Source organism: Miniopterus natalensis, chromosome 15, assembly GCF_054644295.1.
Source record: "Miniopterus natalensis isolate mMinNat1 chromosome 15, mMinNat1.hap1, whole genome shotgun sequence".
Lineage (NCBI taxonomy): Eukaryota > Metazoa > Chordata > Mammalia > Chiroptera > Miniopteridae > Miniopterus > Miniopterus natalensis.
In genome coordinates this window covers 5,157,926-5,180,810 of record NC_142095.1, presented here as the reverse complement: position 1 = coordinate 5,180,810, position 22,885 = coordinate 5,157,926, and the positions used below count along the sequence as shown (strand labels likewise).

The 22,885-nt window shown below is 49.8% G+C and overlaps 2 protein-coding genes across 2 annotated transcripts; one reads left to right on the top strand and one right to left on the bottom strand.

The window, feature by feature from the left end:
- Window positions 1-2,176: 2,176 nt before the first annotated feature.
- LOC107529373 (C-C chemokine receptor type 1) lies at window positions 2,177-7,415 on the bottom strand. Its single transcript, XM_016202737.2, has 2 exons — window positions 7,237-7,415; window positions 2,177-3,682 (listed from the first exon to the last, which is right to left on the bottom strand). The coding sequence occupies exon 2, from the start codon at window positions 3,613-3,615 to the stop codon at window positions 2,548-2,550; it is 1,068 nt and encodes a 355-aa protein (XP_016058223.2). The 5' UTR covers window positions 3,616-3,682; window positions 7,237-7,415; the 3' UTR covers window positions 2,177-2,547.
- A 6,215-nt stretch (window positions 7,416-13,630) lies between these two features.
- LOC107529374 (C-C chemokine receptor type 3) lies at window positions 13,631-22,352 on the top strand. Its single transcript, XM_016202738.2, has 2 exons — window positions 13,631-13,718; window positions 21,271-22,352. The coding sequence occupies exon 2, from the start codon at window positions 21,282-21,284 to the stop codon at window positions 22,350-22,352; it is 1,071 nt and encodes a 356-aa protein (XP_016058224.2). The 5' UTR covers window positions 13,631-13,718; window positions 21,271-21,281.
- Window positions 22,353-22,885: the final 533 nt, after the last annotated feature.

Below are 22,885 nucleotides of genomic sequence, written 5' to 3'. Positions count from 1 at the left end.
TACAGACATTGGAGGTGCCCTGGCGGGTCTGGCTCAGTGGGCAGAGCCTGCAGACCGAAGGGCCCCAGGTTCGGTTCCAGCCAAGGGCATGTGCCTGCGTTGCGTGCGAGCGGGAGGCAACCAATCGGTGCGTCTCGCTCACGTTGATGTTTCTCTCCCTCTCCCTCCCTTCCACTCGCTCTGAAAAGCAACGGGAAAAATATTCTCTGGTGAGGATTTAAAAAAAAGAAAAAGAAATTGGAGCCTCGGGACCACCCACTCCACCAGCATTTACTGAGTACTTCCTGCGGGCCAGGCCCCTGAGGGTACAGGAAACACGCGTGGTGTGAATGCACACGTGTGCGGGCGCGTGTTCTTAGACACGGGGCCGGCAGATGCGCTCAAGCCTCAGAGCCTGAGCCGCTGGGCTTGGGCGTGGGGGTGCGGGCACGTCCGTTCGTTCCTTCACTGGCCTTTCACCTGTCCTCAGTTTTCTGCAATGAGCATGTATTGCTTTTGTTGCAAGAAAAAAGCATTACCTCCCAAACGGAACTGCAGGATGGTGCGAAACACTCATCACTGTGATATTGTTGGGGATCGAAGTTTGGTTTTTGATGCAGTTTTATTTTGCCAAAGTAGTGGATGGAAAAATGTTTCTTAATTCCATGGCGCCTCCTCTCCACTCGCAGAGAGGGCTGGCCAGTTAACCGGTAGAGAGCGGGCCCCCACCTTGATTTCCAAAGCTGATATTTGTTCACATTTTCCACACGGAGGCATAAGCCCAGTGCAGTGTGACCCCTCTTCTCCCAAGACAAAAGTTTCCTAAACCATTGTGGTTCCAGCTTCTTGGAACAAAGACAAAATGCAAACATAGCAGGTCCCCGCCTAGATGGGAAGGTGGCTGGGTAAGAACATTTCCAAAAAGAGAGAGGCCAGCCCAGTGGTGTCACTGTGTTATAAGGTGAGACACCCAGCCACTTAAGGTGCTTTCTGACTGGTGCAGTCCTTCCTCTCCGTGGCTGTCCTGGCACCAAGGGCTCCATGGCAGCCCCGCCCATCCTACCTGGGCTCTTGTTGTGTCCCTATGTCTGTCCACCTCACTGAGCACAGGGCTCTTCAAGAACAGACCTGCCTCCTGCACCTGTCTCCCAGGGCTTGCTTGGACCGGAGCAGGTCCTCGGCCACCACGTGGGACTGAGTTGACTTGTGCAAGCACAAATGGGGGAACAGTTAAGTTCAAGTGCATCCCTGCTGAGGAATTCAGGGCAGGCACCAAAAGCAATGCTTTGAAATAATTTATTGACCTAGAAAAGCAATCAAACATGCTACTACTTAAAAACAAGAGCAGAGGGCACGTAGAGGAGTCTATCTTTGTTACAATCATAAACATGCATAAGAGGAAAAACAAACTAAAAGAAAGTACGCCAAAAATGCGCCGTGGTTGTCTTTGGGTAGTGGGATCCGTGGGTGATCTTGATGTCCAAGTTTTCGCCCTTTGTGTTTTTAAGCATTTTGAGCAACAATTTTTGTTTTTGGAAAATGATTTTTAAGGAAACAAGGGTACAAAACAATGACCAACGGGAGGCCCTTGGTGAGAGGGGAAGCGTTAGACATTTAGGGTAAGCAGGCGTCTTTGAGTTACAGGACTCTCAGCCTCCTACCTCACGCCTGAGTCCCCCGCCTCCTGCCTGTGGACAGTCTGCTGTCTCCAGCCTCAAGCACCGTAAGCTTGCACGCCGGTCATTTTTCTGATGGTGGGGGTAAGGTGGTAGCCAGAGTTCCGAGCCACTAAACCAGAGAACCAGAGGAAGGAAATCAACCCCGTCTCCTGTGGCCTGTTAGTAATTTCCACCATAAAGCGATCCGAATCTCCTGCGGCAGCACCCGCCTGACAGGGAAGGGAGGTTCTGGAAACATTCGGAAATGAATGGTCAGGGGAATAAAGACTCCCTCCCTTTCACGGCTATTTCCAGACACATGGTGTGCGTCTAGCCCACTGCCTGAGTTGCTTGATTTTAGGGAATACAAAAGTTCTCTCTCGGGGAAGTTCCACTGCCGACAGCAGTTTCCAGTCCTGTTTCCCACCAGGTCTCAAGTTGTCCCATCACGAATTCTCTGTCCCTCAGGGTTTCCAGGAGCCCAAAAGATGCAGTGGGGGAATGGGGGGATGGGGGGATGGGGTGGAGGCAGCTGCTGGCTCCTGCCTGGCTCCAGGCTCTGAACCAGTCAACTGTGGAAATTGCTATTTACAGATTCACTGGTGGTGGGGGTAGAGGTGGGGGGATGCTCAGTGGCTTTGTTTACAAATGTTCATGTTCACAAAACCTGAAATCCTGTTTGGGCCCAAGTCCTTCTCTGGCACCCTTTTCCCTGTCTTCTGGAATGTTCTCCAGTTCACTCATCCATCTCCAGGGAGAAATTCATGGAGAAGGCTGAAGCCGCAGAGGTGAAGCGTCTAGACCACCTCAACCCCAGGTGGCCACATTCCAGCCTGTGTCAGGGGTCAGGATCGGGCTGGGACAGCCAAGCTGCCTCCTCTCCAGCGGGTCGCTCTTGCCCGGGCCTGAGTCAGAACCCATTGGAGAGTTCCTGCTCCGCGGTGGAGGGGGACGGGGAGCTGGTCCCCTCCAGCCTCTCGGTGCGGAGGAAGGGGAGCCACTTCGCCAGGCGCACGGCCAGCAGCCGGTGGAAGAGCTGGCGCAGGTAGCCGCGGAACCTCTCGCCCACGAAGGCGTAGATGACGGGGTTGACGCAGCAGTGCGTGGAGGCGATCACCTCCGTCAGCTGCAGGGCCAGGTCCAGCTGCTTGCTCTGCTCACACTCATTAGCCAGGAGGCTACTTTGAAAAGCAGTGAAAAATATAGTCAGATTGTAGGGGGTCCAGAAGAGAAAGAAGATGATCATGACGACAAAAATCAGGCGGACGGCTCTGGCCTTCTTCTCGTTCGGCCGCTTGAGCAGAATCTTTATAATCCCCGTGTAGCAGACGATCATGGTGACCAGAGGCAGGATGAGCCCCAGCACGTTCAGTTTCAGGGCCTGGAACTGTTGCCACTGCTTCAGGTGTTCGTGAGGGAAATGGAGGTTGCAGGTGTAATGAGTGAACTCCCACTGGACCTTAGAAAAGTAAAAGCCCGGAATGGCAGCCAGAATGGCCAGGACCCAGGTGAGGAGGCTGGTGATGATACCAAAGGTGACGGTCCGGGCGCGCAGGGCGAACACGGCGTGGACAATGGCCAGGTACCTGTCGATGGTCAGCAGGGTGATGAAGAAGATCTCGCTGTACAGGCTTACGTAGTAGAGCCCCGAGAGCAGCCTGCACGTGCCGTTGCTGAAGGCCCAGTCATCCCTGACGTTGTAGTCAATCCAGAAGGGCATCATGAAGAGGAACAGCAGGTCCGAGATGGCCAGGTTGAGCAGGAGGATGCTTGTCATGCTCCTGAGCCTTTTGTATTGCACGAGGACCAGGACCACCAGGATGTTGCCAACCAGGCCAATCACAAACACCAGGGAGTACAAGGGGGGTAGCAGCTGACTCCCCAAAGCCCTCAACTCTTCTTTCTGGCATGGGGTTGTGTCCTCATAGTCATACTCTGTGGTCCCCTCATAGCCCTTTGGAGTGGTTGAAGTTTCCATGCTGGCTTCTGCCACGGGTCCGGGGAGACGGTGTCTGTACTTGCTTTGCTGTTAAATGCAGTGGGCTCTGGACAACAAAGACAAGGCGGTGATTATATGTCTTCAACCAGTTGGCCACTGTTGACTGCATTCCTACTGTATACCATGCCCTGGGACCCAACGTTGAGCAAAGGGGACCCAGGTCCTCTTTGCCCCAGTGGAAATGTAGTTTAAGGGTGTGGGGGGGAGACAATAAACAGATGAGTCAACAAATCATGAATTCAGTTACTTGGGCAATGAGTTCTGTGAAGGAAATTCCTGTGGAAGGAGAATCCAGACAAAGGGAGACCTCACCACACCCCCTCACCAATGCTTCCTATGGACTTGATATTAAGCAACCCTGGGGGGGGTTCATTATTGTTCCCCATCTTAGAGGTGATGACACAGAAGTTTGGAGTGGTTTGGACATATATCTGGTGAGAATGAGAGCTGGGGCTCAAACCTGGTACCCGTTCCTGGAACCACTCAGCTTTCTTGCCTCCAACCACAGAGGAATGACCTTGCACTTTGGAGTCCACAGAAGGACATGGGAAGGAAAATAGTCCTGGCTGAGAGTCAAAAACTAACCAACTTATAAGCATACATGCCTAGCCCATGGAAACAGACAATAGACAGGAGAAGGCCTGGCATGGGGTGGGAGATGGGTGAGGGGGGCAAAGGAGGGAAAATAGGGGACATCTGTAATACTCTCGACAAAATAAATTTTTAGAAAAAACAAAACTAACCAGTGGTTCTTCATGGCCTTGGGGCTAAAATGTTTCTCAGCTGGATGACATAGGGCTAGGCGGCAGGGCACATGAAAGTGTGTGGGCATTTGATCTTTTCTGGTTGTCACAAAGACTAGGGGGTGCTCCTGTCATTTGGTAGGCAGGGCCAAGGGTGTGTTACAGTGAGAAATTATCCCACCCAAACCCCAGTAGTGGTGCTATAGTGGAATTCTAGGAGGCCAACCCTGTCCCTTGGGCACCAAGGACACCAGAGAGAGCTCAGCCTGGCCCATGTTAGACAGCGCTGATGGGGCTCAGGCGGGTCTACAATAACTGTAGGCCCCCTATGAGAGCTGCGAGGATTCAGAGGAAAGCTCAGGTTGGGCAGAGAGGGGTAATCTGGTGGAAGAAGAGAGGGCTCCTGGGGAGGAAGCGATCAGAATAGCCTCAAGCCGTGAGGTGTTGGGCAAGAACCAGATGGAAGCTGCAATTCTGCTGAAACAAGGTCTTAAACATGTTACCCAAGGTTGCCTTGAAACAAGCAAAACAAGCACAAACAGAAAAGAACCACCAGATAACTTGCCTTTACAGGACTTCCCAGCCCCTCCTTTTCAGCCCTTCTTTTCAATCCTCTCTGATCACTTATTGAAGACACCTCCCCAGAGGGAGCATGGGCTTTGGTGTAACCTACCAGCTCTGTGACCTTGAAGAAGTTAATCTACCTCTCTGAGCCCCAGTTTCTCGTCTGTAATGTGGGAAAGTAACAGTTGCCTTGAAGGGCTACTGTAAGGTGAAGTATGAGAAAAGCCATCCCGGCACATTGCAGGATCTCCTTCCCTGCAATGACCCTTCCCTGAGGCCTGTTGCCACCAGTAACACTCCAGGCTGCAATCCTATTCTGCCCCCAAGTCCCCAGACCAGGTCTCTATGCAGTTAATCTAGAAAGTGAATTCTGCTTGACAATGATGGACACAACAAGAATTTTTAATATGTTGCCACCAATCTGAATTGCTTTGACTTAAACACCAATCAGTAAGGTAGGTGGTACCTATATCATAATTCCCATCTTCAATCCGAGTCCCTAGTGTTCTTCCCTCTACCCTCCTTAATGACTGTTTCCTGCTTAGAAATGCACATTTCTGCAGTAGGTGTTGGAAGTTAAGGCATGCGGGGGGTGTTGGGCGCCCCAGCTGGGGGGCTGTGATTTCCTGCCAAATCCATTCCTCTGGCCCACTCCTCCGTCTCTGGGCTTGCCCCTTGTTGAATCACTAGCCCTCTTGCTGGGGAAACCCAGCTGGCAGTCACTAACAGGCCGTGTCAGCAGTTTCTGGCTCCTGCTTCCTCTGCCAGTGCTGGCAGCTCAGCTGGGCAGTCAGCATTTCGGGGACTGGTGGGTTTACAGTGGAATCAACAAGTAGTTGGAAGCGCAAAGAGCAGCTAATACAAGACTGACCCCATGAGCCCAGTTTAGGGGGGGATTCTGGCCAAGGTGAAGGCGTGATGAGTCAGCTGAGCCAGGTGCCATCTACACAGAGTCATCTCCACACCCCTGACCTCCAACTCCATTCGCTGTTTTCCCAACTTGTTGGACACAGTGCAATGACGCCAGACACACTGCTCGCTAAGGGAGATGGGCTGGGGTGGGGCCTTGGAGGAGAAACCAAGGACCGTGTTGCCATCCAACCTGCCAGCCACACTGTAGTCTGCTGCAAAATCTGCCCCGAGGTCATTGCACAGTGGTCGGCTCTGGGCCTGGAGCCTGGAACCTTTCAGTGGCAACACCCTCCAGCCTGGGAGGTGGTGAGTCTCTGAGCAGAGAAAGAGCAGTCAGTGAGGGCAGAGACCCCAGGCCTGGCGGTGCGCAGCTGGCTTATCCTGGCTCCTAAGAACCAACCGTGTTGGTAGCTTGAAATCAACTCAGCATGTTGGTAGCTTGAAATCAACTATAGTGGGAATATTTACACATGGAAATCGGCAAGGCTCGAAATCAGGGCTCTCTTTCAGAACGTGTTATGAAATATTTAGCAGCACATCAGTGCCCCCCAGCCTGTCCTGCTAGTCAGAGTGGGGACTAAAAGGTCAATGAGTGGCACACAGCCTGGTGTCAGGCTAGGCAAACTTCTGGGAATTCCAACTCTGGAAACCTGAGACCCTCCAGATACGGAGGAACAGCTGAAGTAGGTACCTCCAAGTAGCCCCCATGCCTCTCTATCTTCACACCAAAATTCTGCTGTCTCTTCGTTAGTAGAACAGAATGGAGTAGAACAGAATCGCAAGAGGTCACCTGGCCAGTTCCCTGCCTTCGGGTGGGTGAAATTCTCCCTCCTCCACACTCAGCCCGCAGTCTGATTTTGAGGATCCTTGGTGCTGGTCTTCTTAAGAAGTTGGTTAGGTATCAGGTGACCCTTGCACCTGCAAAGGCTTTTTAATTCCTATCTCCCCCTTGCAACATTGACTTCATACACCATGCGTGGTTTTCATTTATGCAGGAAATTTGGCAAGAAATTTCTTCTTCAATAGCTTTCTACAGGAAAGGCCTCTTGTCCCTTAAAATTGGGCTGACTCTTAATCAGTAACCGACAGCCTATCATTCAAGAAAGCTTCCCTAATTTAGCAAACATAAAAACCTATTTTACATATGAGTAGCCAGTCTTCTAAATCCACCCATTCTCAGTATTGCTACACAGTTGATTGCCCTATGGGTGCATCAGCAGGCTACTCAGACATCTGCCTGGCCCTTGAGGAGATAGACAGATAAATCAACGATCCCCTGCAATGCGAGCAGGACCACAGCCCTGTCTCGCTGCATGCACGCATTCCAACCAGATTGCCCTACACAGAAACTGACAGAACAGAAAAGACAAGGGCCGCTTACCCTGGCATCAAGGGCGTTTGTCCACGAAGTCTTTGTTTCTAGAGTTTTTAGAGTCCCTGTTTTCAAGGTTCAGGTCCTGAGAGAGTAGGAAGTCCTCGGCTTCCTGTGTAATGATGGAGATAGGACTCTGGGGTGCCCAGTCATTCAGAATGACAAGAAGGAGAGGAAATTCTTCTTTTTGTATAGGTGGGTGCCCATGAGTGGCCACAACACCCACCAGTGGCCAGTTCCTGGAAGCTGAGTTCACTCTAAGGATTTTTCTCTGGTCACTTGACTGCACTTCTCCCTGGGGAGCTCTGTCTTAAAGGGATTGGGTAGGTTGGTATGGGGTGGAGTTGAGTTGGGCAAGGCAGGTGACAATGAGATGTTCCCAGAGCTTGTGAAGCAATTGAAGGCTAGGAATGGAGGGACAAGCAGAGTTCTTGTGGTCAGGGAGCAGCTTTTTTTCTTTTTTTTTTTTTATAAGACTGCAAGTGGAAGGATTTAACCCACAGCCTGGGTTCTTTGTTCCTCAAAATGATCTGGCTGATAAGTAGAGAGAGGCGGCAGCTTCTCTCTGGTGCCCCCTGTGTCTTCCACTTCTGACTGCTCCCTGTCCCTCTTTTCTCCTTCCCCACCCCACACCCCACAGAGCAGGTTTACCTGGGGGCACCTCCAGCCTGACCGCATACGGGTCTGTTAGACTCAGTGCTGCCGTCTCTCCTGAGCCCGGGCTGCTGTTCACGCAATGGTCCCACGCAGGCCAGGCTCAGGTCCCAGCTCTCCACTGGAGACACGGGCGGATCGCTCGCCTTTCTGAGTCCTGGTTCACCCTCCATCAGATGAGGACACTGACCGCTTAGGCTCCTAGGAGGGCGCGCAAGGTCAGCGTGCGTGTGAGAAAACGTCAGGCACGGGGGGAAGCGTCTGGAAAACGATGCTTATTATGATTCTCCCCGCGGCCCCAGCACCTGTGGCTCTGCACCCCTCTCAGGTTCCATCTGCTTTTCTGCCAAACAGGGGCCCTGCTAGCCTTTCTCACAGGCCTGCTGCAAAGCGCCGCTCAGAAATCAGGAACGTGAACGTGCTGTGAAAATGTCACCTGTCCCTTCGAGGCTCAGTTTCCTCATCTGTAAAAATGAAGACTTTAGACGAGGTGCCTCAGTGTCCCCTTCCTTGGAATTCCCATGAGTCTCCTGGGTTGGGTCTCTCCTCTTTGGCAGCTTGTCCACAGAGAGAGGGTGGGAGAGAGAGGCAAAAAGGTAACCAGCCCGGCCGGGCGTGGTTCAGTGTTTGAGGGTTCACCCAGGATCCAGGCGATCGGGGTTCGATTCCCGGTCAGGGCACATGCCCGGGCTGCGGGCTCGATCCCCAGTGCGGGGCGTGCAGGAGGCAGCCGATCAATGACTCTCTCATCACTGATGTTTCTATCCCTCTCCCTCTCCTTTCCTCTCTATGAAATCAATAAAGAGATATATATATATATAAAAAAGAAGGTAACCAGATTGACAACGCAGGCCAGTGGCCTGGGACCTTGCGGCCTTTGTGCCGAGAGCAGGACGCTGGGGCGGGGGTGGGCGCCAGGGCCGAGCCCCTCAGGTCCGAGGGTCCTGCAGCACGTCCTCGGCCCGCCTTTTACCGACCGTGCGCATGTTATTTAAGCCGCCAGGTGTCTCCTTCCTCTTCTGTGCAATGAAGTCAACAGCGCCAACTTTACAGGAGGATTAAGGGACATACCTACTCGCACACGTGTGAATGAATGATTTGGTGTAGTGCTTGAGACGGTAAAGCTGTCGGTCTTAATTTGGGGTCCCCCTCCAGAGTGCAAACAGTCTATTTGCTGGGTTCCCAGGAAACACCGAAGGGAGGGGAAAGTGGGACAGGAAGAGAAAAGGAGCGGAGGAGGGGGAGCCACAGGGCCACTGCGGCTGTGGGCGAGCGGGCTGGGCCCTCAGGGTGAGCTCAGAGGCCCCGCAGTCACCCTGACCTCAGGCCGGAGGCGAGGGAGCCAGGCGGCGTCGGTGACATCGCCACCTGCCCCCGCTGGCTGAGGACAGCCGCTGGCGCTATTGGAGCTTCGCGCCTGCCCTGCCCCAGGCAGGGAGCCCCGCGTTTTCGGAAAGCGGCTGCAGTGTGTAGCGATGCTGCTGGGGCGCATGGCTGCATGGTGCGCAGGAGACTCGGGTGCAGGCCAGTGTTGGTGGACGAGCCCCCAGCCCCTTCCCCACCGGGGACTCCCCACTCTGCCAAGTGGATCCACTCTCAGCCGCGCCCCCGCCGCAGGACCCGAGGGTCTGCGCCTGGCGACTGCAGGACTTTGCCGGCAAGTCGGCGTCGGAGGAGGGGGCTTGTGAGACCTGCCTCTGTCCTGGTCACGTCTAAGGGAACAGACATGGTCAGTTCCTCTGTTCCTTGACCGGCCTCCCAGCCCTGCTCTAGGCTTTTGTGGCACCCGAGACACAGAGAGGAGGTGCCAGGCACATCTGATTGTTCATTGAACAAATATGTATTGAGTCCCCGTGATGTGCCAGGCAGGCGCTGTTAGTGCTAGGGATAGAGCGGCGACCAACAGAGACGGGCACCATTCTTCAGGCGCTGGCGGCTTAGCAGGGATCACAGACCGTTAAGCAGATCACGGCAGGAAGGGACAATGTCACAGCCTTGTTACTGAAACATGTGCCCAGATTTTTCATGTAATAATCGGCTGTTCTTTTAACCCTTGCTGACCAGGCCTACCCAAGGTCTCTGAAGACAACGAAAGAATTCCATGAAAGAATACGTCTTCTCGGATGTAACTGGCCTCCTTTGTCCTGTGCTGACCTCTGCCAGCGTTTTCTTTTCCAGAGTGCTGCCCCCAGTTTCTGCCCCCTACTGCAAAACTACCCTTCCCCCCAGCGTGCCCGCCCCTCTCTGCTCCAGCTCTCCCCCTCCTACCCAGCGTGCCCCCCTTCCCTGCTCCAGGCCTCCCCCATTTCTCCCTTCTCACTGCTGTCCAGACAGTGCTCTTTCCTCATCTTTAATTCCCATTTTGAGCATGCTTTCCTCTTTATGATGCTTTCTGACATGCCTGTTTCATGATGTCTCTGTAAAGGGGACCTAGAGCCCGTACAAAGGCCTTTACAAAGGTGCTCATTTGGAGGCCTCCATAGGTTAATCCTTTGGGAAATGCAAATTAAGACTACAAAGGTCGAAGCACAAACCCACCAGAATGGCTCAAGTGAAAAAGAAAGAAAACAGAACTCAACTCAACGGACAATGGACAGCATCAAGTGTTGGCGAGAAGGTGGATCAGCTAGAATACTCATGTGCTGCTGGTGGACGTATAAACTGGTACAACCCCTTGGAAGACTGTCTAGTGGTAGGTAAAGTGATACACATGCCTTCTCTGTGACCCAGATGCCCCACCAAAGTGCCAGAGGCCGATTTTTTAGAGCAAGGGGGAGGGAGGGAGGGAAGGAGAGAGAGAAAGAGAGAGAAACATCAATGTGAGAGAGACACATCAATTGGTTGCTTCCCACATGTGCCCAACCAGGGCCAGGGATCAAACCTGCAAGCCAGGTATGTATGTGCCCTTGACTGGAAATTGAACCCAAGACCCTTCGATGCATGGGCGGACACCCTAACCATTGAGCCACACTGGTGAGGGCTGGATGGGTCTAATTAAAGGAAGCTGTGCACTCCTCCCTGCCGCTCTGGCAGTTACTTCCTTTTACACACTCAAGACTGGGGTTGACCTGAGCTCTCCTGCCAGAAACTTCAGGCCCTTCCGTAATTTCTGAAGGTTGTTTGTTTGTTTTTGGTTCCCATGCTCCTCTGTTCCTAATCTGGCTTCTGTTTGTTTTGTTGTTGCTACTGTTTTGGTTGTTTCCCCCTGAAATATTTCTACTTTAGCTTATGTGACATTGAGAATCTGGAAGATCAGAGGGGATTAGTGTTTGGGGTCAGGTTGTCCCATATACCTTGTTCCATCTGTGAGCTGATGACCTTGAGTAGAAGGACCCTGAAAGAAGCACCAAAAATCTCTTGTCCATCTTGGGAAGGGCCAGGACAGAACACGCCACTGTAAACCTCTGGGAAACCACTTGGGGTCCTGCTTTCACATTTGGGCACGATGCCACCCTCATCTTCAGCTGAAGGACAGCAGACACCTGTCCTTCTGAGGGCAATATAGTGCAGGGGGAAAAAGAGCGCCTGATAGAGGAGCCCAGCTCTGGGGTAGAGCCCAGCTCTGGGGTAGAGCCCAGCTCTGCCCGTCACTTTCTCTGTGGCTTTTGCTGAGTCCTTGCTGAATCTCTGTTTCCTCATGTACAACATGGGGTGGCAAGAGCGTCCCTGCCAATCTCCCGGGGCTGCTGTGGAGACTCCTGTCAAAATGAGAGGATGGGCCAGGAAGTAGTTTGCAGCTGTGTCGTGCTGGCCAAGCATGAGAACAGCAATTCCCAGAGTTCTGCTAAGGAATCCCAGTCTTGAGGGATGTTAATAGGTGTTATTTGAAAACTAACTTTTTTCAACATTAAAAGTAGGTCTGGGGAGTTCTAGGTTAACAGAGTATAAACTGGTTCCTCACTGCAGGATCTCTCAGAGACTTGCATGTTCTCGGAACCTCCGAGTTTTCCAGTGTATGAGAGAATCATGATGCAGAAAACTGCGGGGTTCCACACAACACCCTCTATGAGAAACGGCAGGTTAGCGACCACCACAGTTCTTCAGTGCAGGACGCAGGCATCAGAATTCTTGCCAGCTACCATGTTGACTCTTGGATCATAAGAGACATCAAATACATTAGCTGGATTAGTTAATTTAACAAATGATAGTTAAAGAGGAGCCACAACCAGAAAGACACCAGGCTTGATACCAACAGTGGCCCAGGAAAAGCTTCGGGGCCACGTGTGGAGAACCTGAGTGAGACCTCCCGGAGGCACCGCACACCCTCCCAGAGTCTACAGACTCCTCGGTCATATTTCTTTTTCTTTCTTTCTTTTTAAATCCTCACCTGAGGATATTTTTTCCATTGCTTTTGAGAGAGAGTGAAAGGGAGAGAGAGAAACATGGATGTGAGAGAGACATCGATGGGTTGGCTCCCGCACGCACCCTGACCGTGACTGGAACCGAGCCTGCAGCCGAGGTACATGCCCTTGTCCAGAATCAAACCCGGGACCCTTCAGTCCTCGGGCCGATGCTCTAACCACTGAGCCAAATTGGCCAGGGCTCCTCAGTCATATTTCTATCAGGAATCGTATGTGTATGTGGCTGTGTTTAGCCTCACATAAGTGAACCCCATTTTGACTTTTTCTAAAGCTTAATCTCTCTGTTAAGTGGGCTCCCACGATGCCCCCTCTGGAAGATCCTGCTGATGCTGTTCTTGTTCAAGGGGCGAGAAACCAGACCCCTGCAACCTCTCCACCCTGGGATGCCTCATAGAGCCCAAGGCAAAAGCTGACTCTCTAATAACATAGAACAGCTAAGACTTCAGCTTCTCTTTCAGACCAGAGGCCCAGCTCCCCACCTCTGCTCTGACGGGGGTCCCGCCGGCCCAGCTGGCTGATCGCTGACTGCCAGGCGCTCCCTCAGGGCGCCCAGCTGCCCTCCCTCTCCTTTCTTCCCGGCTTTTCTGTGTCATTTGAAGCATATAGCACAGCCCTACGTGCATAGCAGATGTTTATAAACGTGGTGGACTTCACGGACTTGCCCACTTAGCTGCTTCATAGAAGATCACACCGAACATGGTGAGAGCCCTTCCCACGGATGTGGGATGGGCACCTGCTCTGTGCCCAGCACCGTGCTCAGTCCCTGGGACACCTCAGCACCTCAGCGGGCGCTTGGCTCTGCCCTGTGCAATTTATGTCACAGCGGCCCTCTGCCTGCACTCTGCTCAGCCCTTCTACACACTTATCTAGTTGGCTCCACAGCACCCCTATGATACAGTTATTATTATTCCTGTTTATGGATGAGAAAGCTGAGGTCCAGCAAGATCACACAATTACCTCATGGAGCTATAGGTGCTACAACTCAAGATCAAACTCACGTTTTCTCGAGCTGTGCAAACCTGCGCTACAGCCCACCCCATCGAAGTCTCCTACTGAGCTCTGCAGGACGATTAAGTTATCCCCTAGTCCCATTCTTCCCACGCAGGGCAATTCCAATATTGTTTTAATATCCTGCCTCCCCAGGGGTTAAAGCAATACTTGTTCAAGAATTATCACTCCTTCCTCAAAAAGGAGCAGTGCCAAGCGAATGCAGAGCCCCTAAGAAAGTGCTGAGCACCAGCAGCATCTTGTCAGGGTTACTCAACTGATCACTGAGTGTGATCGCGATTGCAGAAAGAACAACTGCCGAATTTGATATCTCTCTGAAGACTTGCAAAACCTGAGACAGTAGTTCAGAAGAGGAAGTCCGGTTGTTTCCCACTTTTCTAATGTCTCTGAGCAGATGATACCTCCACTTCATCAGCGGCAAGAACTAAGCTGGCGCTGGACACATAAAGGACTTTGCCAAATTAGCAGGTATCGCTTCTTTTCTCATCTTGGGGAGAACTGATAACACGCAACAGAAATTGTTTATTTAGAGGAGACTTCCAAGTAGACTGTCAGGTTTCTAGGAAAGAGCAGACGGGGCGAGGGGTGTAGGCGGGCAGATGCAATACCCCCCAGGAGTGCTCTTGGATGGAGGAGGCGCAGGGGAGGGGGCCCACCCCAATTCAGTAGGTAGCATGGGGCCCAGTGGGAGAGTGTGTTGTGAAAGATGTCCAGTGTCTTCTTGCTCGCTTCCACTTTCCCTGCCTTTCTCCCACCCACACCATGACATGGTCGCCTGTTCCACTCATCCAAACCCAGCCTCCTACGCCGCTCCAGTCAATACGCCCATAACTGTGCCCACGCTGCCTTCCCTAAGCTTTCATAAATTCTCAACTATTGAGAAGATGGCTGCTCCAAAAGGGTTTCACTTAGTAGTTTTGTTTTTATTGGTACTGACTTGTAAGGAACAGTGAAAATATATTTCACATATATGTGCACATATATTTATATATTACATTCATATATATATACGGATATGTTTCAAGTTTTCTTTGAAAATCCACTCCAAGTCAGACCATTAGATGAATCAGTTGACTAGTTTGGTGTCTTTTTATCTGCATCTACAAGGGTGACTGCTTTTCCTGGACCTGTGTTAGAGGGTAGGGATAGAAAGCTTTGTTAATCTGAGAAACCTTGGATTGGTTGGAGATGGAAGTTAAGCATTGTTTGATGGGTGTTTGAGGGGAGGAAGGTGGGAATATGGGGTCTTTAGCACACAGAAGCAATAGGAGTTGGAACGTGTTCGCAGGTCTTGTCAGAAGATGGTGATTATATCATTGAACCATGCAGGCTAAGTTACTTCTTCTGGGGGAGGAATTGTATGACTCAATTAGAAAAGACAGATTGCCTAGCAGAATAAAATGGGTAGAGAGCACAAACAGATAATTCACAGAAAAGGAAGGTAGTTCCTTACTTTATTAGTCATTACCCATGACTAATCATTACAGTTTAAAAATTAATTAGTTACAACAATAATGACATCCCTTTGGTCATATAATTGGCCAAATAATTATTTTCTTATAGATCTTCTCTGTATTGTTGGATGTTTGCTGAGACGGGCAACATCACCTACTAGTGCCGAGAGTGTGTGTGGGTATGTATGTATGTATGTGTGTGTGTATATATATCATCACACACTTTCTGGAAGCAATTTGGCAAAATGCACCAAGAACCTTAGAAATATGATTGCAAATAGAAATGGCGCTTCGGAAAATCTACTTTAAGGAAATAATAAAAAATGCAGACAAATATGTTTATTGCAGCATCATTTATAAAAGTGTAAATTGGGAACAACTTAATTATACATCGACCTCATGGAACTAGGTGCAGGATATAAAATTTAAACCATCAGAATACAAAATAATATACAAGGGTGAGATCAACACTAACACACATGGTACCTAGAAAAGAGACAGTGGTTCTCTCTCCATGGCATAGGTGGAGGTGGAAGGACCAGGGGCCAAGAAGCTAAACCCTCTGGTCATGCTGAACACCCCCCCCACAGCCAATATCTTGCTCCCTCTCTTCCCCAAGTGTCATTTCTGCAGAGTGGATGTCCCTGGCTCCTTTGCTCACCTTCACTGGGTAGGGTTTCCTCTTGGCAACCCTACCCCCAACGTTTCAGTTCGGCAATGTTTGCATTAAATGTCTTGCCTGGGACTTAGTGCAGTGCTCTGGATACAGTCTTGGACCACTTTAAAAACATCACATGCTAATCTGTAATTCTAGTTGACCATAAGGTTAGCTTGTGATAGGGGTTTTTGAAAAAACTTCCTGCACTTGAACTTAGATTACATTAACAGAAGTGTGCATGCAGATCATGGAAAGTGGCAATTTCACAGTATCCTAAACTGCTCAAAAGTAAGTCCCCAGTAGAACCCTCTCTGATTCCTGATTGTCTTCAATTTGCCAGGAAGTCTATCATCTATCTATCTATCTATCTATCTATCTATCTATCTATCTATCTATCTATCATCTATCTATATCTATCTATCTATCTATCTATCTATCTATCTATCTATCTATCTATCTATCTATCTATCTATCTATCTATCATCTATCTATATCTATCTATCTATCTATCTATCTATCTATCTATCTATCTATCTATCTATCATCTTTGTGAAAGATAATCCACCCCTGATGTCTCTTCATTGGACACTTCAGTAAGTAAATTGATTAATATAATCTTGGATTCTCATTAGGTTATTTAATTTGTTTGCTATCCCAACTCATTTGTAGAAATCCAGACTTCTCATTTACTGTAACTAAATATTTTAATGAAGACTGAAATGTCTTATTAAAACAAATTATTGGAGCTCTGGCTGGTGTGGCTCAGTTGGTTGGGCATTGTCCTGGGCACAGAAAGGTTGCTGGTTCCATTCCAGTCAGGGAACATGCCCAGGTTGTGGGCTCGATCCCCAGTAAGGGGTGTGCAGGAGGCAGCTGATTGATGCTTTGCTCTCACATCAATGTTCCTCTCTCCCTCTCCCTTCCTCTCTCTCTGAAAGTCAATAACAATACTTTTAAAAAAACCAAATTATTGGACACCAATCATTGTGGCTTTTCTATAACTTGAGTAATGGGCTACAGACAGGTTATTTGTGGAAAAATAAGTATTTCTCTTTATGCTGAGGAGATACTTCCTTCTCTAAACTCAGATTATATTAAACAAGATCTAAGGCATTTTGGAAAGGCCTAAAAATTTTAAAAATAAAGAAGGTAAATGGGTAGAGGGAGGAAGGGAAGAACTAATGCACATTTGTCTGGCTCTGTGGATGTTCTCACATTGTTAGTTCATTTAATCCTCAAGTTGCTCCTCTTTGCAACACTTTCTTCGTTTGACTTCTGGGACACCAGCTGTCCTGGTTTTTCTCCTACCTCACCATCCACTCCTTCTCAGTCTCTTTTGCTGTGTCCCCCTTATTTCTCTGACCTCTGATCTTTGGCATGCCTGAGGACACCATCCTCTACTATCTACACTCACTTCTCTGGTGCTCCTACCTGGTGTCATGAATTTAAACACCATTTATGTGATGAAAAGTGTCAAGGAAACTAGTGAGAACATCAACAACATAAAAAAGGACCAGTCAGGAATGAAAAACATGCTAAGTGAAATGAAGAATAATTTACAGGGAATCAACTCTAGAGTAGAGGACACCAAGAGTCAAATCAGTGATTTGGAATATGAGGAAGCAAAACACACTCAATCAGAAGAGCAAAAAGAAAAAAGAACCCAAAAATATGAAGATAGCCCAGCCGGCATGGCTCAGTGGTTGGGCATCAACCTATGATCCAGGAGATTGAGGTTCGATTCCTGGTCAGGGCACATGCCCGGGTTGCTGGCTTGACCCCCTGTAGGGGACATGCAGGAGGCAGCGAATCAATGACTCTCTCATCATTGATGCTTCTATCTCTCTCCCTCCCCCTCACCCTTCCTCTCTCTATGAAATCAATAAAGACATATTTGAAAAAAAAAAAATGAAGATAATGTAAGGAGCCTCTGGGACAACTCCAAGTGTACCAACATTTGAATAATGGGGGTACTGGAAGGAGAAGAGAGGGAGCAAGAAATTGAAAACCTATTTGGAAAAATAATGACAGAAAACTTCCCCTACTTGGTGAACGAAATAGACTTACAAGTCCAGGAAGTGCAGAGAGCCCCAAACAAGATCAGCCCAAAGAGGCCCACAGCGAGACACATCATAATTAAATGCCAAACATTAAATACAAAGAGAGAATCTTAAAAGCAGCAAGAGAAAAGCAATTAGTTACCTACAAGGGAATGCCCATAGGACTGTCAGCTGATTTTTCAATAGAAACTTTGCAGGCCAGAAGGGAGTGGTAAGAAATAGTCAAAGCAATGAAAAGCAAGTATCTACAACCCAGATATCTCTACCAAGCAAAGCTATCATTTAGAATTGAAGGTCAGGTAAAGAGCTTCACAGACAAGAAAAGCTAAAGGAGTTCATCACCACCAAACCAGCACTACAGGAAATGTTGAAGGGTCTTCTTTAAGAAGAAGCTAATGCACAAAATAAACTGACAAACAAAATAGACCCAGGAACATTGAAGCACGCAACAGACGATCATATTTCAGAGGGAAGGGGGTGGGGGTGAGAAGGGATTAACCTTCTCACTTATATACAAAGAACTTATATACATTTATGCAAAACCCATGGACACAGACAATAATTCGGTGAAAGCCTGGGGAAGGGGCAGGAGCAGGGTAGAGGGGGTCAATGGGGGGGGGGAAAGGGGGACATCTGTAATACTTTCAACAATAAAGATAAATTTTGTAAAAAGCAATGGAAAAAATATCCTCGGGTGAAGATTAAAAAAAAATTTTTTTTAATCTAATTTGCACTCTTGAGAGTCTCTGGTTTGTACAAGGCACGTGCTTGGCAGCTAGTAGCAGTGTGTCCGCCTGGGCGCCTGCCTGTTCAAAGGTGGACAGGTCCTGAGCCAGGACTCTGACAGAGATGTGGCAGTCAGAGCAGAGGGAACACTTTCACCTTGGAGAGGTCACAGTGCCTAGGGAAGACCAAGAATCCATGGATCATGAGGCCATTAGCTGCAAACCATTGCAGCACATGCCAGCAAAAGGCTCAGGGTCAGGACTAGGTGGCCCCACCTCAGCAGACACCAGCTACATAAATCAAGGACGGACAAGAGGCCAGGGCACACTCTTCCCACTCTGCCCATGCCTCAGTCCCGCTATGCCCCCCCCCCCATGCCACCACTGCCCTTTTAGAAAGGACCAATGAGAGAAGACAAGCTAAAATTATAAGCCGGCAGCAGCTTTAGGTTTTGCCCATTCCCTCGATGCTGCCAGGCTTAGGTTAAACCACCCTGACTCAACTTTGTGAATCCTGTTTTCAGCCACCCAGCAGGTGCAAAGCCAGAAGCAGAGGTCCAGATGGTTTTGGACACTAAAGGGGCTTCATTTACATTGCACGGCGGAACTGTATTCTGCGTAATTTTAGTGAACCAGCTAAAGTAGTATCATCTCCTTTTTGGTGTAAAGTGTATATCCATGTACACACATCTGCAGAGAGAAATGTTCACATTAGTGGTAAACTCTACATGGTGAGATTTAGGGTGTTTTTTAACTTGCGTTTTTTGCTTCTCTTTATTGTTGATGTTGTTTGTTTCTTTACTATTACTCTCATTTTTCCAAAATGTAAAAATCTATTTTTAAAAGCCTAATTCTAACCTCTCAGCTATTTCAGATTTAAATATTCATTTTCACCAGGACTGTGTAGACAGATGGAAACCGTATCTGGCTAGAAGGGGTCAGTTTTCACATCTCTGACCGCATGTAAACTCTGTAGTAATCCTGGACTTGACTCATGACTTTAGAGAACCTGCAGCCATGCTCCCCTGTTCCTTGCACTCCAGCGCCCCCAAAGGCTCCCCAATGTTAGCACACCGATCACGTTGGTTTTATGGAAGTGACATGTGAATTAAAGGCAAGTTGAACAAAACTTCAGGAAATTTTTAAAAATTGACTTGGTTTTAGATCAGCCTGGGAGAGAAGGAAAGAAAATACAGACAATGCTGAGAAGAGGCTGCTAGGCCTTTGCTGCCTGGAGCAGGAAGCGCTCCCCTTTCTTGCTTAGACAGTCAAGGGGAGAGTTTTACCTGTTAACTGCATAACAGGTGAAACGGTGGGCATGTTTGTTTCTCAGCTGCTGTGGATGATGCCCTTAGGAAGAAGAATGCTGCTATCATTCCAATCAGCCCTTCCTCCGTGTTCTACCCCAAAAGCCTGAGTGTGTCACTGTGGTACTGGGACAGAGCCGTGGAAACAGACCCAGTGCCATCGAGAGACCCCCGTTTCCTAGTTTCACACGAAATGGCTCCCCATTGCCTTTCTTTCACTTCTGCTTCTAACTGATGTTACAGCTGTTTTTAGCTGCAAAAGGGGTCTCGTGTGCACTGTCTCATCTGGTCCCCACCACAGCCTCGAGTGGTATCATGATCCTTATTTCGGAGCTGAGCCAACGAGGCTCAGAGGTAAGGACTTGTCCCAGTGCCACAGCTGGTGAGGGGAACGGCTGGGGCGGGCCTCCGTGCCTCCTGCCTGCACAGACCCTGACAGGGCTGCCTCTGGGGGCTCGGTGTCTATTGGGGAGCAAAGACAAGTGCTGGCCATTGGCTCCAGCTATTGCATTCCTAGGGCTCGCCTTGAGAAACACCCACTGACTTATATTCACGCCCTTCTCCATCTTTCTCCCAGAAAGGAGTAAGTCAGCGGGATTTCTCCCAAGGAAGCAGTGTGGGGATTAGCTGTCCTTCCTGGGGCTCCCTCCCTGTCCGGTTTTCTTCCTCAGTGAAGTCTGTAGCCAGAGGAAAAGCAGACACTGGTCGAAGGGCTCCTGGCCTTAGAAACACCAAATCTGAAAAGAAACTCCATTGGCCTAGCCCTTTCCTGAAGGAGAAATCTAAGGGGTTTGCTGTTGGCACACGACTGGCTTGTCTCGGTATTATTAGGACCAGAAAAGGGGTTCGTTAACCTAGGTTAATACTGCCTATAAATTGTAATTGTTATAATAGTTTATAACAATTCTGACAGCCACGGCATCAAAAGTTACTCTTAAAAATCACTGCATTTGAATCTAGTGATGAGAGAACTGGACATAGATACCGAAGATCTAGCTTGAATTTTATTTAAAAATTTTTTTTAAATCCTTACCCGAGGACACACTTTCCCTGGTTTTCAGAGAGAGAGGAAGGAGAGAGAGAGGGAAGGAGAGGGAGAGAGATGCGAGAAACATCCATCGGTTTCCTCCCGTATCCACCCGAATAGGGGAGACCCTGCAACCTGCGTATGTGCCCTGACTGGGAATCGAACCTGTGACTTTTCGGTGCGCAGGACAATACTCAACCAGCTGAGCCATGCCCACCAGAGCTAGCCTGAACTTTTGTATTTACTTGTTAGAGAGTTTGGGCTAAGTTACTAAATTTCTTCAAGGTTCAATTTCCCCATTAGCTATGGTGAACGGCACATTATGATGGGGCAGGGAGAGGGGTAATTATTTGTAATAATAATCATTATTATTATTAGAAGCATTTCATTTTTAAATAGGTAAGGTGATTTTGAATGTCACATATAAACAGTAAAACATAAAATGCAAAATACATGAGAAGTCACAGGAATAACAGCGATTGCATTGTCGTTACCACCAACCTGTGCGCTCCTGTTTCGCCCGCCTGTCAGGTCCTTTCAGAAATCAACCGCCTGCCCTACCGCCGCCCCGGCCTTTCTGTCTCTGCTCGTCTGGGTCGAGCTGACTTTCAAAACTTCTCTCGTTCATTTGCGACTCCTCCCCCGGGGCAGCGCCGATGTACGTGCCCAAGAACCTTTCGGGGGAGGGGCTGTGCACCACGCGTGGTTCTGTTTGGTGACAGACGCCCCAGGGCTCGGAGGCGGTGGCCGCGCTTCATCGAGGGGTTGTGTTTGCTTCTTCCATTGCAGGGACTAGGAAAATGGCAACGCTGATCGCCCGGCCCGAGAACGAGGCAGGGACCACCGCTTTCGACTATGAGTTCACAATGCCATGCGTGAAGATCCAGGTCCAGGAGCTGGGGACGCACCTGCTGCCCCCGCTCTACGCCCTGGTGTTCGTGCTCGGGCTGCTGGGCAACGTGATGGTGGTGGTGATCCTCACGAAATACCGGCGCCTCTGCACCCTCACCAACATCTACCTGCTCAACCTGGCCATCTGCGACCTGCTCTTCCTGGGCACCCTGCCCTTCTGGATCCACTACCTGCATCGGGGCGAGTGGGCCTTTGGCCACGGCATGTGCAGGCTGCTCTCGGGGCTCTACTGCATCGGCCTGTACGGGGAGATCTTCTTCATAGTCCTGCTCACCATAGACCGCTACCTGGCCATTGTCCACGCCGTGTTCGCCCTTCGCACCCGGACCATCACTATTGGCATCATAAGCAGTGTCCTGACGTGGGCCCTGGCGGGGGTCGTAGCCCTCCCTGAATTCCTCTTCCATAAGGCCCAAGGGCAGTCTGAGGGCTTGTTCTGCAGCTCCCTTTACCCGGAGGACAAAGAAGACATCTGGAAGCGCTTTTACGCCCTGAGGATGAACATCCTGAGTCTGGCCCTGCCTCTGCTGGTCATGGTTGTCTGCTACTCCGGGATCATCAAGACGCTGGTGAGGTGCCCCAATAAGAAAAAGCACAAGGCCATCCGGCTCATTTTTGTCATCATGGTGGTCTTCTTCCTTTTCTGGGCCCCCTACAACCTGGTGGTCCTTCTCTCCACTTTTCAAAACGTCTTCTTTGAAGCCAGCTGCGAGCGGAGCAACCAGCTGGACATGGCCCTGCAGGTGACGGAGGTCATCTCCTACACGCACTGCTGCGTCAACCCCATCATCTACGCCTTCGTCGGGGAGAAGTTCCGGGGGTACCTGCGCCACTTTTACCGCAGGCAGGTGGTCATGTGCCTGGGCAAGTGCAACCTGCTCCTTCCCGGTGAGAAACTGGACCGATCCAGCTCCGGGTCCCGGTCGACAGGGGAGCAGGAACTCTCTGCCCTGTTTTAGGTCAGATGCGGAAAACTGCCTAATGAAAACGCGCTCGGACAGAGAGAGACAAACATCACGTGATGTCGCTTATATGTGGAATCTAAGGAACTTAATAAACAGATGAACGGAATAGACTCAGTGACATGGAAGCATGGTTCAGACTGACGAATGTCAGCGGGAGGGAGGAGGGCAGATGGGTGGAGGGGGAGAGAGTAACCAAAGAATTTATATGCACGTATGCACAACCCAAGGACACGGACAATGGTGGGGAGAGGGACTGCAGAGGGGGATGGGACGGGGTGGAATGGGTCATTGGGGAGAAAAAGGGACATTTGTAATATCTAAAAAAGAAAATGTGCTGGGCACGTGAAGCGAATGCATTGAGCCAAGGATATCGATTTCTACGCCAGCCCTTTGAACTTCCAGCGCCATGCTGAAGAAGCTCTTGAAGACATTCAAGTATATACATGATGGTTGCGGTGTATCTGTGCACCCCAAAGTCATTAACAGAGGTCAGCAGCTGAACTGCTTACTCACTGCCCACCCTGAAG

Bases quoted from the DNA above. Each gene is read 5' to 3' on its own strand.
- LOC107529374 (XM_016202738.2), top strand. From the start codon at position 21,282: ATGGCAACGCTGATCGCCCGGCCCGAGAACGAGGCAGGGACCACCGCT.
- LOC107529373 (XM_016202737.2), bottom strand. From the start codon at position 3,615: ATGGAAACTTCAACCACTCCAAAGGGCTATGAGGGGACCACAGAGTAT.